The sequence below is a fragment of the Ichthyophthirius multifiliis genome (assembly GCF_000220395.1).
Source record: "Ichthyophthirius multifiliis unplaced genomic scaffold scaff_1120509250831, whole genome shotgun sequence".
Classification (NCBI taxonomy): Eukaryota; Ciliophora; class Oligohymenophorea; order Hymenostomatida; genus Ichthyophthirius; species Ichthyophthirius multifiliis.
The window spans coordinates 60,595-77,692 of record NW_004086455.1 but is presented as its reverse complement, the minus strand read 5'-3'; the positions used below and the strand labels follow the sequence as shown (position 1 = coordinate 77,692).

Here is a 17,098-nt window from a genome sequence, read left to right as displayed (position 1 = left end):
AACGACCAACATGTTGATTCCCTTCCTTTATAATTTTTTCTATTGTACCATCTATGTAATTTGGTTACTTATGTTTAATGTATTTATCTAAATGATAACCTAACAAACTTCCAACATCACACATTAAATTACCCAAATTTTTAAAGTTTTTTTCAAAGTTTTCTATTATATTATTTTAAGGCCATACATTTCGTACTATTACTCCTCCTTATTTTTTTGTATCTTCTAAAAGCTCCTTTATAGGTTCATCTTCGCGCACGAATGCATAGTAACTTCCTTTAGTATAATCTATTCTTCCCTTAAATTGCTCTTTTCCATGACTCCAACCAGAAAAATAATACATTTCAGGTTTCGTTAATTTATCTAACTCTTCTTTTGGTAAATTTGCAAGTATATTAGCTTATGGAAGTAAGGCAGTACGATATTTTTCGTAGTCTGGTACGTTTGATACAAGGCAAAGACCAATCCCATGAGGTCCAAAAGCTTTATCAATTTTTTCGTATAAAATTGATTCTCTGTTTTTAAGATCTTCATAATCAAATATAACTATAGGTGCTTTTTCAAATGTATTCATTTTTAATTTATTTTAGTTTATTTTATTTTTTTATATTTTTTATAATTATTTGCTTTATATAAATTTATATGGTTTAAATTTATTTTAGTTTTTGTATTATATTTATAAATTTAAAAAATATATATCTTTTTTTTTGAATAATAATTTTGTAAAGAAATTTTTATTTTTTTATATCTTTTAAAAATATCAATTAAAAGAAAAAATTTTAAATTTAAAAAAAAATATTTAATTAATTAATATTAGTATAATGTAAAATAAAATATAAGGTTTATTAATTTATATTAAATGCTTTGTATTGATCAATAAGATTAAATAATGTTTTAAAAATATATAAAAACTATCAATGTAGTATTTAATAAATAATAATTTTATTATTAATAATTAAATTATATATGTAAAATAATTTATTTTATTTTCTTTATATAAAATTAAAAAAATAATTAGTTTTAAATTAAAATATAAAATAAGTATATTTAAAAAAAAATATATTTAATAATTTATTATTTTATTTTTTATCTTATATTTTTTTTAGTTAAATTATTTATTTTCTTTTATTACGTTGATTAAATAAATAAATCTTAATATAATATATTTAAGTAAATAATATATAAACATAATCATACTTAATTCAATTAAAATAGACCAAAATAAAAAAAAGAAATAATGAAGCTATCATAAAAAAACTTATAAAAAATAAATCGCTCTTAGATTCTTTATGGAAGAAGCTATTCTGATTTTTAAAGAGGTTTCATAAGTTCGTTTCTTCAACATACTGACAAATAGTAATCTTTGCAAAACACAGCAAAATGTATTCCAAAAACATAAATAATTGTAGGCTATAATCAATTTATGGAAAATAAGAATGTATCACTCGATCAACCAACAAATAAATAAAAAAAACTTTCAAACATATTTAATATATGCAGAAGGTCATCAAATGAAACAAGTAAATTATTGAGTTGTAATTAAAGCCCAAAAAAAACATAAAAAAATATAATTAGAAAAACTAATAATAAACGAACTATTGAATAATAAAAAAAAAGTCTCAAAAATAACAATGAAAACACATAATATAATATTAGTAAAGAATAATCTCCTAATTATTATAAAATATATAATTCTCCAAGTTTAGAAAAATGTAAAAAAAGTAAAAGTTAATAAAAGAATAATTAAAATAAAATATTACTTGATTTGATGCTTTTTTATATTTTCTGTAATTTAATTTAAAACTCAATATAGAAAAAAAATTGAAGTTGTTTATTTTTTATGATCTTTTTTTTTATTTATTGAGTTTTTAAAAAAATAAAGAAAAAATAAAAAAGCATCAAATCAAGTAATATTTTGTAATTAACATAATTTAAGCAATTATTAATAATATGATTTTTATAAAGACATCATCACATAAAGCAAATAAATATGTAAATAATAATAATAAATATTAGGAGGACGTTTTGAATGTAATAAACATTAAAATTCTATTAATTTTAATAATTAAAATAAATTAGTATTTTAATAAAAAAATGAAATAAAAGCAAATTCTCTTATTCATAAATATACTTTAATTAATAATAATGAATATAATAAAATTAAAATTTAAGAAAATTATAATAAAAATTCTTTAAAGAAAAAAAAGCAATGTGATATATTTACCGAAAAAAAGAGTTAAATAGAAAATAATAGTCCAAAAGTTAATAATATTCAGAGATTTGCAATTTCAAACAAAGAAAAAGTATAAAACAGTCTCATTTTATAATTAATTAAAAATTAGTTTTTACAAAATTCAGTAACGGAGAATAATTAATAATAATTTTAAAAAAGTTAATAATTTAGAGTAAAAGAAAGAAATAGAAAATATGGATAAACTTAAAGTTCCGATGAATAAATATTATTAAACGGACAAAGAAAAAAAATTCATAAAAAAGCATAATCTCTTTCTCGAAATAATAGTTATTATAATGAAGTAAATATAAGCAATTATTTAAGTAATCAAGTTTAGAATTTAAAAGAAAGCGATAACTACATAAAAATAAATAATATATTTCAAAATAGTTTCAAAAAAGAAAAAAAATGTAAATAATAATTTAAAGATTTTCAAGCCTTATTTAATAATTTATTTTAAAATGAACAAAAATAATCCGAATAAATTTCTTTTCAAAGTTAATTAAAAAAAATTAATTGTTAAATTCCTAACAAATAAAATCTTATTTAAAATACTGTCTGTAAAGCTAAAAATCTCTTTGAAAAATACAAATAAAATCAACAAGATTATAAAAATATAATTATAAATTAAAATTAAATTATCGAATAATTAAAAATTGAATTAAATGATTAAAAAATTATTAATTAATAATAATAGATATTAACTGAAAAATAAAATTTGCAAATTTTGGAATAATCAAATATTATTTAATAGTTAAGTAAATAAATTAGTTCTTTGTATTTATCAAGTTAATTATAAAATAACTTTTCTGTTGAAAACATTGAATAGTATTGCTTAAAAAATATATAACCGATTTTAAATAAATAAAACAGCCAAGAAATATTATAAAATTTAATTAATAATTCAAATTCGAATACAAAAACTGCGACTACGAATACAAATTTACATACAAATTAAAATAATGAAGATAATATACTCTTAAGTCAAAAAGTAAATTAAAATCATTTATAATGCTTTGTTAATGATAGTTTTTCTAATAATAACGACAAAAACGACAAAAACGATAAATTTCATGTTTTTATTTTTGATAATTATCATGAGAAAAAAAAAAAATCGCTTTAAATGTATTACTAACAATAAAAAGATGATAATAATAAAAATAATAATGAATAACTTAATTAAAATTTATTATTGAATAATTAATAAGATGATATTCAAAACATTAGTTTTAATAATTAAAGCTTTGGTTGAAATTAAAAAATTAAAATCATTTTAATAAAATAAAAGATATAAATATCTTATATAAAATATAAATATTTACTTTTATATATTTATTTTTGTTAATAAAATATATTTTAAATTTAAATTTTCAATTATTTAAATTAAAAATTCGATTATTTATTAAATATGGATTAAAAATATAATATAAATACTAATTATTAATAGTAACCATTGTTTGTAGAAGATTTTTCTAAGGAATATTTCAAAAAAGAAGATTTTATTATAGTCCCAACTGGAGGAGAAAGAATACCTGAATAAATGCAAACAGTGTAAAAAAATAATAGATAAAATTTATTTAATATATAGATTTTAAAAAATAAAAAAGTTATCCAGATAATATAGAGAATTTGAAAGAATATATAAATGGAAATAATGAAAATATATATTATGGTGAAGAATATGAATTAATAAAAAAATAACGTAATGCTTTTTTAGAATTAAAGAAAATAATTGCAAAAATAACTTAAATCTAGGAAGCTATTTTAAGACATAAAAGCATGTTAAGAATAAAAAATTTATAAAAAGAAGAAGAAAGCATTAAATAATAAAAATAATTATTAGAATAAACATTAAATTAAATTTAAGTATTTATAAAAATAGTTTTATAAACTGAATTTAAAGAAAGATATATAGGTCTATAATAAATACTATTTTAAAAAAGTTTACATTTTGAAAACAAAGAATAATTGACAGATTTTAATTTTAAATTAAAAAACTTTTCTGCAAATGCATTTAATGATGCAAATAAGTTAATGGAATAAATGAAAAGGTTTAAAAAATAAGAAGAGTATAAAAAAAATTGAGGATATATAATAAAAAAAATATTTATTCACAATTTTAAAACTCATAAAAGTTTATTAATATAAAAAAAATATTAGCTTAAAAAATAAATATTTATTTTTTCATTATGTTTTTTTATTTTTTTCTGTAATTAATGTTTAAATACTCAATTAACAATAAAATAATTGAAGTTATTAATTTTTGTAGTTTGCATTTTTTTTTTTTTTTTTGAGTATTTAAAAAATAATTATAGAAAAAAACATTAAAACATTTAATATATTAAATTAAGTCTTATCTTTCTATTTTTTTTATTAATAATTTATATATTTAAATATTATTCTTAAAAAAATGTAAAATTTTTTCATAAAAAAGTTGTGATAATAAATAATTTTAAAAAATTATAAAAAACAGTATTAATTTTTAAATAATTATTTTAAATACTATTAACTAAAGAATACTAAAAAATAGCAAACAATTTCAAATATTTTAATATAATTGTTGATTCTGTAGCAGGAATTGGAAAAAATATAACAATTTACAATATGCAATATGCAAAAGATTTTAGCGATAAAAAATTACTGTTGCACTTACTTACAACAAATGTTTGAGATAAGAAAATAAAAGAGTGCACATTATTAAAAAATAAAAAATTTAGAAATTTATACATATAATTTTTTGCTATAAAATATTTTAATATTGATAATATTGGGCTTAAAATAATTATTTTTCCTTATCGAATTTTGTAGTGCTTGTGCCTTCAATTAAAGCACATATATTTCTAATTCGACAATTGGTAAACTTGTTATCATAAGATTAAATTCTTTTATATTTACCAATCTCAGATGAAGAAATTATTAAAAGAAAAATATTATTTTCATATTTTCTACTTTCATTATGTAAAAGGATTAGAGAGAAAAGTGCTTATTGTATGTTGTTTTGATGATTATTATTTTAAAGGTTATAATAGAAATATCATTACACACTATTATTGGCCTAACGAAATATATTTTGTTGTTTCAAGAGCATTGGTAAGGCTTACCCTTGTTCATCATTATTCTATAATGGGTTACTTATCTTATTAAAGTATTTAAAATTATAGAAATATTGTGAATTGTGAAATAATAATTAAATGTAATAGAATCTAATAAAAATGAATTTATTAAAGATTTCTATATAATAGATTTCACAAACAGTATTTAAGTTCGGATAATGAATTAAGCTTTGAAATTTTTGGATATTTCAGTTATTTAGTAACCTCAATAATAACTAACTATTTCAATAAAAAAAATAAAAAATGAATTCGAAAGATGGAATAACTATCGACATGGTTGAAAGAGTAAACGAAATTACTGGATATGTCATTCCAATTTACTTTTAATATAAATAAAGTAAATATGTTACAATATTAGACTTAGTAAAAATTAAGCAAACTAAAGTAGTTATTTAAAATGTATGAATAAATTTTTGTAAAATTAAAATAAAAATTATTATCCTGCTAAAATTTTATTTATATCAAATGTATGGTATAAAATAAATTCAGGCTTACTATTTAAAGTTAATTAAATAAGTGATTATTATTGGCTATCAAAACAAAATTTAGACTAAGCCTTAATTAGGATTTAATAAAAAGTAAGCAAATGCTTTTTATGAGAAAAAATTTAGTGATTATATATAAAAAATAATATTTGTAAAAAGATTATTGGGTTTATTGATTGCATTCATATGTAAAATATTTGAGAATTTATATTTGTAAAATAATTAAAAGTTATAATTTTATTCAACATAATTAATATATATATTTATTTGTTCATAATAAATCGCGAAACGTATAATTATTATTAAAATAGAGAAAATAAATTTAAATTTCGAAAATTTAAGAGTTTTAATCTGATTGGATTGCTTTATATTTAAATAAAGGAAAAACAAATTATGTAAGTTTAATTCAATTATGAATAATAAAAAACATAAGTAAAAAGACGCATCAAAATTTTACAAAGCTTGTTTTTTTCAAGCATGTTTAGAAATATTATGCTTATTTACTTGAGAAATAATAAAATAATTAAAACAAAAGCATACTTTTATACTAACTAACTTTAAATTCTAAAATTTTAATATTCAAAATAATGAAATATTAGAAGTTAAATCTACTCCTGAAAATTAAGTCAATTAGAAACTTTTTAATTATTACTAGATATATATAAAATTATAATTAGTTCATTTTAAACATTTAAACTCATCGTAATATTAATTTTTATTAGATATGTGTGTTAAATAAACTATTAATTATTAATGAAATATTAATTTTAAAAATCAATATTTATTAAAAATAAATGTATATATATATATATATATATATATATATATATATATATATATATATATATATATATTTTTAAAATATTGCTAAAATTGCTGATATTTATTACTTATATAATTATATTATATTTTATATGTAATAAATGAAAAAATTAAAATAGGTATATAAATTTTCTTTTTTTTTAAAATTGTATTATAAATAATCAGAAATTATTAATTTTTATATTAAAAAAACAATTATAAATTTCATTATCTTTTAAGAACTTTCAAAATTTTCTAAATGTAATAATTCAATTAATTTAATAAAACAAATATTAAATTATATTTAATTAAATTTAGAATTGATATTATATAAAAATTATATTTTAATTTAATCATTTAATTATTTATTTTATTATTCAAGATTATTTATTTATTTTATTATTATAAATTATAATAGAATTCATAACGAAATAATTGATAATTATTTGATTATTAAAAATATAATTTTATAAACATAAATTACGTTATTTTAAATAATATTTAATGCTTTATTTTATTTTTTCTAAAATTATAAAAATATATTTAAAAATAATTATAAAATTATTAATTAATTAAAAAAGAAAAATTAACAACTTAAAAATGTTTATGCTTTCATCAACTGAAAAATGTATAACTTCTCCCTAAAAAAGGCATTAAAAATCGGAATATAAAAAGCTTTAAGTTCACTTGTAATATTTAAAAGAAAATCCTTAAAATACTTAATAATAAACAAAAGTGCTTATACCCTAATATTATTCTCCTGATGTTCAATAATCAAGAATTTCAGTTAAAAAAGAAAAGCCTTAAAAATCTTAAACAATATATATACAAAAAATATTTCCTCGTTAAATATCTCGGTCCTAATTTCAAAAACAAACAATGATCCATTAATTAGATCAATAAATAAAAAATAATTATAAAAAGGAAAATAAACCCAATACATTTAGCAAATTAAATGAAATATAAGAAAAGGAAGAAAAATCAAATAAAAAAATATTAAATCTGTTAAGCGATAAACTACTCTGAATAGTCTTTTAATAGAAGTAAACAAATAAGTAAGTATAGAGCCGAAGAAAAAATGCACATATGAATATTTAGAAAGTGATTTTCTAAAAAAAAGTGAAAAGTATACCACTCTAACAAAAATATTTTTAAGCGAATTTTCTAATTCTTAAATTTTATCATAAAAAAATTCGTTAATATTTAATATTTAAAGCTTAAAAAATATAAAAAATTAAAATTAAAAACGAACAATTTCAAATCTGATAAACTATGAGTAAATTCTTTATGAAAAATTAAGCAAATTAGTAGAAACTAGCAATTCTACTAAAAAACTTATAGAAAATATTTCAAACGTAACAATTTAAGAATTTATTTAAGGAATATAAAAAGTCGTAAAATCTACAATTTATGATATAAAGGAAAAATCACAAAAAATAATGGGTGATTCGAATTTAAAAGAAAAAATTAAATAATTTTTTTTGAATATTTTAAAAAGAAATAATTTTGATGAATACACTTTGAATATTTTTGATAGTTAATTTAATATAAAATGGCACAATTATTTTCGAAATAATAATTAATTAGAAGATATTGGAGGAATAGATTAAATAAGATTTATAATATATAAATGTATTCTAAAATTAAGAAAAAAATTGTCATTTGAAATACCTGATACTGTACTAAAATAATGCATATAATTCTTTGTATCTATTTTGACAGATAATATATCATATTTAGATGCGTAGTTAAAAAAAATTAGTGAAAATTTCCAAATTACATAAACAGATTATTTTCTTATAAAAAAATAATTAAATAAAATGCTAAAAAACTATTCTCTTTTAGATGAAAGTGATAAAAATTTTTTGCTTGAAAAATTCGAAAATTTTCGTTAATATTTTTTTTCGGATGAACTTTTGAAAGATTAAGATATTGTAACTTGTTTAGCTTTAATTATTTAATAAAATAGTCATTTTTAATCAATTTTAATATATTAAGATTTCTAATAATGTCTTATTTTGGCTTAAGTTTTGTTAAAGTTTGTTGATTAAGAAATAAACGTAGATGATTTTATAATTTTCATTAATTCTTTTTTCTCTTTTTCAGATGAAAATCCTTAATATTAAGATCTATTTAATTTTCTTGACAAAATTCAAAATATATTAGTTAACTTTCTTTCAAATTTCGATTCTTAAAACAGATATAATGTCTGTTATTTAATTGAAAGAACTAAATTAAAATATCAATAATAATAATCTAAAATTCCATTTAATATTTGTTTTTATGAAGTTGATATATAAAAAGCAATATAGGAGGCTTAATAATGGTTATAATCTTATATTCTTTTATAAAATTATGAAAATTTAAATAAAAATAAAAATATATTAAATTTTAAGTTTTTAATATTTATAATTGAATTCGCTATGGATTAAAGAGAAATTTTTTCAATATAAGATTCTATTTGTGCACTTAATTATTATTAACTTAATAAATAAGCGATAGAATTGTAGAAAAAAGCACTTAGATCTGCACTTTCTCATAAAAATAAATAACATTTAGATATTTTTTTTAATTTTATAAATAAATGTATATTAGTTTGACTTTTAATTAATATTTATTATAAATATTATTATTTTATTTTATAAATTAATAATGTTTTTGAAAATTAATAAGCTTTTTCTTTTTTTTTCATATTTATATTAATTATTAATCCTATCTAATTAAATAACGATAGTAAAAATTTGTTAAAACAATTAAAAGAATACTAAAAACTATAAAATCATCAAATAAGCCTAAAATACCTAAAATACATTCAGGTAATAAATCCAAAGGACTAACAATATATAAAATATTTAATAAAAAATATTAAGATGAACATATTTAACCTAACATATATAGAAGACCTTCTCTTGTTCTCATAAAATTTAATGTTCTTTATAATAAAAAAGGTGTATCAAAAATAATTGTTATTATCTTTATTTATTTTATTGTTAATATATATTTTTTTTATTTATTAAAAATATAGATAAAATTGTATTTTATTTATACTGAATGTTTTTTTTTAGAAAACATGGCATTATATTATTTTAAAATATATGTATTTTCTTTGTTTATATTTTAAATTAATTCTGATTCTTCATTATCTTTAAATATTCTATATATTTTTTATCTACATATTGGGCAATTAAGCTATTAATATTTAGAAACTATCCAATAATTTATAAAGCATTCAGCTTTTCATTTTAAAGATAATATAATATTTTATTTGATAAATTTTTTCTTACTACAATATGTATGTTAACATACAGAATATACTTTATTTACTAAATTTTAAAGACAAATACAGCAATATCCTTAACAAAATTTCGGGCCTTTTATATTTTAAGTACAATTTTATTTTTTTATAGATAGTATATCAGCAATTTTTGTAAATAAAATTTAAGCGAAATCATATAATGTCATAAAAAATATGACAGCAAAAATAATAAGTTTAATTGAAATTGATTTTTATTATTAAATATCATTATTATTAGTAATCATATCTATTAATAAATATTAAAAATAAAATATTTTTTTTTAAAATAAAAAAAATATTATATTTTTTTTTTATTTTTTAAAAACTAATTATATACATATTAAAATCTTGCAAAAATATAAATAATTTCAATATAATTTAATAAAAAAGTGAAAAAGGAAAGAAAAAGAGAAAACAAATTAAATTAAAATATTAAAAATAAAATCATTTAGATCTTTATTATTATTAAGATTATTCAACTCTTTTAATAGCTTCCATAGTTTCAACCAAAAATTCTTCAGCTTTTTCTTTATCATCAGTTTCCATATAAAGTTCAGCTAAATTATGTTTACTAGCAATAATATCTGGATGATCTTTTGATAGCATTAACTCTCTTGTTTTCAAAGATTTTAAATATAAAACTTCAGCTTTACTAAATTTTCCACTTTTTTTATAAGTTAGTCCTAAATTATTTTAACAATTTGCTGTAATAAGATTATTTTCACCATATTTTTAAATTAAAGTTTATAAAGATTTTTCCAGAATTTTAATTGCATCATCATATCTTTTCAATTCTCTTAAGCAACCTTAAATTTTTCTTATTTTGTATTTGAATATTAAATAAAAATAAATAACCTGCCATTTGGGAAGTACATATAGCAATTTCCGCTTGATTTTTATCTTCTTATTCTTATAAATCTTTGTAAGCTAAAACTTCTTCAAAGTATTTTAAAGAAGTGTCATAAAGCTTCATTTATTTATATAAATTAGCCAAATTTTGTAAAACAATAATTGTTGAAGGATGGTTTCTTCCAAAGAGCTCTGTATAGCCATTAAGTACTTTTTCATATAACTATTTAGCGGATTCTAAATCGCCAATTATCTTAAAAATTAATGCTAAGTTATTTATTGCTGAATATGTTGCTGGATGATTTATTGTGTAATACTTTTTAACTTTTTCAATATAAGATATACATGTTTACATTCCTTCTTCAAAATTACCTAAATTTATATTTTCTTATATTTACTTTTACATTTTTTTTAATTTTTCGAGTTCTTCTGTAGGGATTGAGGGCTCATTTTCGGGAATCGTTTTTTATTTACTTTTTTCTACTTCTTGATTTAAAAGTTTGAAAAAATTAGAATTTTCAAAATTTTAGTTAGTTGTGAAATTTTTAAATGGGATTTTTATATTTTTTAGATATTTAAATTACAAAAATATAGGAATTATTCTTCTTTACATTTTTCTATCTTTTATTTTTTAATTGTTTAATTGAAATATTAATTAATTTTTTTTTTTTTATAAAAAAATAAATAAAAAAAATTAGTTTATTTTTTTTGGTCAAAATTATTTAATATCAAATTTATTAAAAAAAATGGCAAGAAATTAATAAAAATAAGTAATTAAAAAAAAATAATACCTACTTCTTAAAAAGCGCCTTAAAAAATTAAAACTTAAATCTCTTTTTTCTAAAAAACCTAAAAATCATGTTAAACTTAATTAATAAGAAGACGAAAGAATAGAAGAAATCGATTAAAGTTCATAACAAGAGGAGTTATAATAAAAACTATAGGAATAACTATAGAAAGAATTACATGAAGAAGAATAAGAATCTACAGAATAATAATCCGAAATAATAGTACCTTTAAATGATGAAGATTTTCAAAATTCAGAATAGCATGAAGAAGAAGAAGAACTAGAAGTAGAATAAGAGAATGAACAAGAAGATGAAAAATAAATAATAAATAAACACCATTTAATAAAAAACTGGGAGCCCATTTTTACATAACCAAGCATATATACAGGAGGAAGAATTCAAATATCTTAAAACGAAGAATTTATAGTATCTATATGCAATTTTAAAATAATGATAACAGATATAAAAACAAGAAAAATAACAAACCAAATAGAACATGTAAAATATAATTTAAATGACAAATAAAAAAATTAAAAAATTAAAAGCATGAAGAAGAATTATGTAATTTTGCATTACACCCATCATATAAATATATAGCGACATTTACAAGAAATAATACAATAAGATTTTTAGCATTAGAAACGAAATAAATTATTCATTACTGGAAAGTAAAAATAGATATTTATATAAATATATCTTTTATTAAAAATAAATAAATAAAGGTTGGTGATTAATGGGCTATAGATATGACTTTTGATAATTCAGGTTAATTTTTAGCTATAGGATTTGTTGATGGTTTTATTAAAATATATGACGTCAATCGTGGAATATTAACACATTCATATAAAGTAAAGCATATAATGATTTAAAGTATTTTTATTTGATATTTAAATTAAATAAAAGGTGCATAAGGGTTCTATAACAAAACTTGTTTTCCATCCACAGAGTCAAAAACTACATTTGTTAAGTGTTGGAGAAGATTATGCAATAAGAATATATGATATGGTAGTTTCTACAGTACTAAAATCTATAATTGCCCATGAAAACTAAATAACTTAAATAATTTTTACTGAAAATGGAACAAACTTAATAACTATAAGCTCTGACGGGAAAATATACATTTGGGATTATAATAATATTTAAAAATAATCAGAAATATAAGTAGATGATGAAATCGAAGCTGCAGTTTATTTCAGAATAAAAACGAAAAAAAAAGTCTGAAAAAATTTGAGTTTTAATAATATTTGGCTATTGCAAATTAAGAAGGATGTTTAAAATTAATTGATATTTCTTCTAATTAAGTTTAAATTAAAGATTTTTCATAATTAAAAACTCATTAAATTATTAAATTAATGTATATTTTATAATTTTTTAAAAAATTAATTTTTATCTTAATTTAGGGTTCTTTAAAATAAAGAGTAAATATGTGCAGTTACTTGTGAATAAAATATTGTATTTTATAACTATTTAGAAGGTCCTAAATTATAAGAAAATGATATAATAGTAGGTTTTAATGACGAAATAACTGATTTAAAGTTCAGCAAAATAGGGAAATAAAAAGGCAATAAAAACTAACAATTTTTCGATGTCTAAAAAGACTATATAATCTCATCTACAAATTCAAATATAATAAAGTAAAATAAAATAAATAAAAATAAATTAAAATAAATAAAAGAGCAATAGAATTAAAAGATGGTAAAACCCATTTCATAAAAGGCCATTAAGATTTTATTTTATGTTTAGATACCTTTGGATAATATATAATATCCGGTGGAAAGGAAAAAGTAATAAAACTATGGATAAAAGAAGAAAATTAAGATGGATGGATATTTAAACATTTAGCTAATTTTATAGGTCATGTAGAACCAATAACAAGCATAAACATAAGTCCGAAAACAGGAAATAGCTTTGTAACAGGCTCAGAAGATAAAAATATAAAAATATGGGATATGAAGAAATTTTTTAAAAAATCAAAACCTGAATAAGAAGCAGAAAATGTAACATCTTCACTGAGGACAATATTGGGTCATTAAAAAGGAATTAATGTTACTGTTTTTTCACCTAATGAAAAATTAATAGCTTCATCTTCTTAAGATAAACAGATAAAAATTTGGGATGCAGAAAAGCTATAATGTAAAATAGTTTTAAAAGGACATAAAAAAGGTGTTTGGGATCTTTGCTTTTCACCTGTAGAAAAATTATTGTGTTCTTCAAGTGGAGATTCGACAATTAAAATCTGGAATCTAGAAAATGGAGAATGTGTTAGTACTTTGGAAGGCCATTAAGGTACAGTCCTTAAATGTAAATGGATTTCTTTTGGTCTTTAAATAATTTCTACGGGAGCTGATGGACTTATTAAGATTTGGAATGCTAAGAAAGGAGCTTGTCTTAATACTATAGATAAGCACTAAGGAAAAATATGGGCTTTAGATATTAGTGATTATGATAGATTTGGTAAAAAAAAAATTATATATTTTGATTAAAAAATAAAATTAAAAAAGGTAAATAATATATGATAACAGGAGGAAATGATTCTAATCTATTTTTTTGGCAAGATATAACAAAAGAAGAAGAATAAAAAAAAAAAGAGTAAGAACATGAAGTATTAATATAATAAGATAATTATTAATAACATTTGAGAAATTAAGACTATTTAAATGCAGCAAGAGTTGCTTTCTAATATAACTTTGTTAGTAAATTTCATTAATCACTTGAATTATTATTTAACAGATAAAATTTTTAGAATGAAATTATATATACAGTATCCGATATGTAATTTTAAATAAATGAAAATAATATAAATGATGAAGAAATATAAAATTTAATCCTCAATTTTATGTAATTAGATTTCAATAAGTTACTTTACTATATAAGGGATATGAACACTATTTAAAAGTATTCTAAAGTTGCTTAAAAAGTACTTAACTATGTTATTATGAATACACATATTGATTAATTTGAGGGTCTAAGTAAAAATTTCAAAAAGTAAGAAAAATAAAAGAAAGAAAATAATAAAGACGATAAAATTAACAATTGTACTCCTTAATAAGAATTTATAAATATGTTGGAAATCTTGATTTCCTATTCATAAAGACATGGAGAAAGAATGGAAAAATTCATTAAAAAATCTTATTATTTAGATTTAGTTCTTTAGAAAATGGATATTTTATAAATATCTGAATGAAAAAATACATTCTAAATACATAATAATATATCTTTATTTTATTTCTTTTTAAATTGTATTATTTTAAAAAAATTTAAATATATTTTTTTTTTAAATATATTTATTATTTGCATTTTTAAATTAATATATAATGAATTAAAATTAATACTTTAAAAATGGTAAAAATTCAGGCAATCAAAAGCAGCAATAATTATTATAAAAAAATAAGCCATAAATATAATTAGATTAAGAAACATAAGAAGAATTACAATAAGCTTTTGAATTATTTGATTAATAATAGACAAACAAAATTAATAGAAGAGAATTAAAATCAATTATGAGAGCTTTTGGGATTGATGTAAATAAAGATTAAATTAATTAAATTTTTTAATAATTACATAAAAATATAAATGAAACTATCAATTTTGATGAATTTTTAATTATAATGGCTCCTAGATTAGTAAATTTTTAAAAATAAACTTTTATACAATAATTAATATTATTAAAAAAAAAATGTATTTTTTTAAAAGGCTTAAAAAAATTCTAAATAAGAAATTGAAAGAATTTTTAATTTATTTGATTAATAAAAATAAGGAAAAATAACATTCTAAAATTTAAAAAATATTGCAGTAGAAATAGGTAAATTAAATTAATTTATGCTAATTTAAAAAATTTTGTTATTTTTTTATTTTTTATAGGAGAGGATATAAAAGATAATGAACTTTATGAACTATTTGAAGAAGCTGATAAAGATGGTGATGGCTGCTTAAACTTTAATGAATTTTATAGAGTAATGAAAAAAAGAGATTATCTATTAGATATTTCCGATAGTGATGATGAATGATTAAATTATATTTTTTAAAATTAATAAAACAAAAAATATTAAAATAAAGAACTAAAATAAATATTTGTAATTTTCATATATATATAATAAAGAAAAAAAATTTAATAAAAAAAACTGAAAATAAAATATATAAATTTAATTATTATTTAACAAATATAAAAATATTAATAAAATAACTAAAATAAGAATAAATTTTAATTTCAAGATATACTTTATTAAATAGATTTAAATGTAGCATCAAAATTATCAAATTTAACAAGTTTTGTTGCATAAGGCATTAATGATAAAGTAAATAAACATATAGAAATTCTGAAAGCAGTGTTAAGAACTTTCATTTAAAATTTAACATTTTGAGAATTATTTCCCATAAAGAGAATTTTTACTTTATCATATAAAATTTCCTTTATTTTCAAGAATATAAATTTAAACCATTTAATAAAAAATTAATAAATAGAATTTCCCCATCCTTTAATTCGTTAAAGTAAATTAATAGCAGAGATCCAAAAATGTTATAAACCTTAAGCGTTCATTTCTAAAGTTCTTGCAATTTCGCACAAAGATTATATCATAAATCCAAAACTATCTAAATACTACATACTATTCTACAAAAAACCTCCTTATTAATTTGGACCTGCCATTCCTTATCTCCCGTATCTTCCATATCCTCCATACATACTACCACCATATCCTCCATACATACTATTTCCATAACCTCCATACATACTGCTGTTACCGAATCCTCCTCCGTACATACTACTTCCTAATCCTGATGAATAAGGACTTCCTCCTAAATTAGAAAAATTTGAATAATTACTCATTGTTGGAGATGTTTGTTAAACTGTTTATTGTTATGATTATTATTATGTTTAGTCATTTGTTGACAAATTCATCTAATTTGAATCTGTAAGCATTTTATTTAAATTATCAGTTTATGGTAAATTAATGCTGTTTTAATTTATTATCTAACTTAAGTTTTAGTTTGCTTATCCTATTTATTTTTTTAAAATAAGTTTTTTTTATTTTATAAAATATTCATATTGCTCTTTTTTTTTAATTTTTTTTTTACTTACTTCCTTTCGCTTCCCAGGGTTTAGGTGGCATATCTTTGTATTTATATTATTTCTTTTTATATTTTTTTTTTTGTATTTTATTACTTTTCTTTTTATATATATAATTTTTATTAATATTTATATTATATTATTATAAAATATATGTAATACGTAATATTATATATTTATAATTTGAAATAGTTAAATAATTTTTTCTTTTATAATATATATTTATTATTTAATTTATAAAATTATATATTAATTCTTTATTTTAAAAATAATTTAATCCGTATATTTCATTTTTAAATATTGCTTTTTTATTCTCAAATTAATTAATCTTAATATCACATAGAAATTTAATTATGCAGGCTTAAAGGCTCAATTTTAATTTCAATCGTAATGTAATTCTATAGTTATGTTTATAAACTTAATTTCTTTTAATTTTTCATATAATTAATCATCTATTAAAATTTAGTAT

The 17,098-nt window shown here is 18.0% G+C and overlaps 5 protein-coding genes across 5 annotated transcripts in view, besides 12 other annotated features; 3 read left to right on the top strand and 2 right to left on the bottom strand. All coding sequences in view use genetic code 6, as the record gives it.

Moving 5' to 3' along the window:
• The window catches only part of IMG5_097090 (hypothetical protein), a gene marked incomplete at both ends in the record, with an annotated part of 1,109 nt that extends 535 nt beyond the window's left edge, over positions 1–574 (bottom strand). The window contains one exon of the mRNA XM_004035533.1: positions 4–574. Within this exon, the coding sequence (XP_004035581.1) occupies positions 4–574 (571 nt within the window). The remainder of the gene's footprint in view (positions 1–3) is intronic.
• Positions 575–753: 179 nt separating this feature from the next.
• Positions 754–805: a microsatellite.
• Positions 763–807: a microsatellite.
• Positions 808–3,588: 2,781 nt separating this feature from the next.
• Positions 3,589–3,635: a microsatellite.
• A 2,993-nt stretch (positions 3,636–6,628) lies between these two features.
• Positions 6,629–6,685: a microsatellite.
• A 474-nt stretch (positions 6,686–7,159) lies between these two features.
• Positions 7,160–7,193: a microsatellite.
• A 2,989-nt stretch (positions 7,194–10,182) lies between these two features.
• Positions 10,183–10,239: a microsatellite.
• Positions 10,240–10,371: 132 nt separating this feature from the next.
• On the bottom strand, positions 10,372–10,900 carry IMG5_097080 (hypothetical protein; the record flags this gene model as incomplete). The annotated part of the gene is made up of 2 exons (XM_004035532.1): positions 10,372–10,733; positions 10,783–10,900. The coding sequence occupies 2 exons, from the start codon at positions 10,898–10,900 to the stop codon at positions 10,372–10,374; spliced, it is 480 nt and encodes a 159-aa protein (XP_004035580.1).
• Positions 10,901–11,522: 622 nt separating this feature from the next.
• Positions 11,523–12,862, top strand: IMG5_097070 (hypothetical protein; the record flags this gene model as incomplete). The annotated part of the gene is made up of 3 exons (XM_004035531.1): positions 11,523–12,232; positions 12,287–12,412; positions 12,468–12,862. The coding sequence occupies 2 exons, from the start codon at positions 11,523–11,525 to the stop codon at positions 12,312–12,314; spliced, it is 738 nt and encodes a 245-aa protein (XP_004035579.1). The 3' UTR covers positions 12,315–12,412; positions 12,468–12,862.
• A 318-nt stretch (positions 12,863–13,180) lies between these two features.
• Positions 13,181–13,238: a microsatellite.
• Positions 13,187–13,238: a microsatellite.
• Positions 13,239–13,513: 275 nt separating this feature from the next.
• Positions 13,514–14,748, top strand: IMG5_097060 (WD40 repeat protein; the record flags this gene model as incomplete). The annotated part of the gene is made up of 2 exons (XM_004035530.1): positions 13,514–14,018; positions 14,066–14,748. The coding sequence occupies 2 exons, from the start codon at positions 13,514–13,516 to the stop codon at positions 14,746–14,748; spliced, it is 1,188 nt and encodes a 395-aa protein (XP_004035578.1).
• Positions 14,749–15,172: 424 nt separating this feature from the next.
• Positions 15,173–15,571, top strand: IMG5_097050 (hypothetical protein; the record flags this gene model as incomplete). Its single annotated transcript, XM_004035529.1, has 3 exons — positions 15,173–15,187; positions 15,258–15,366; positions 15,426–15,571. 3 exons carry the CDS (start codon positions 15,173–15,175, stop codon positions 15,569–15,571), a joined length of 270 nt encoding a protein of 89 aa, XP_004035577.1.
• A 655-nt stretch (positions 15,572–16,226) lies between these two features.
• Positions 16,227–16,296: a microsatellite.
• Positions 16,297–16,681: 385 nt separating this feature from the next.
• Positions 16,682–16,729: a microsatellite.
• Positions 16,697–16,767: a microsatellite.
• A 77-nt stretch (positions 16,768–16,844) lies between these two features.
• Positions 16,845–16,899: a microsatellite.
• Positions 16,900–17,098: the final 199 nt, after the last annotated feature.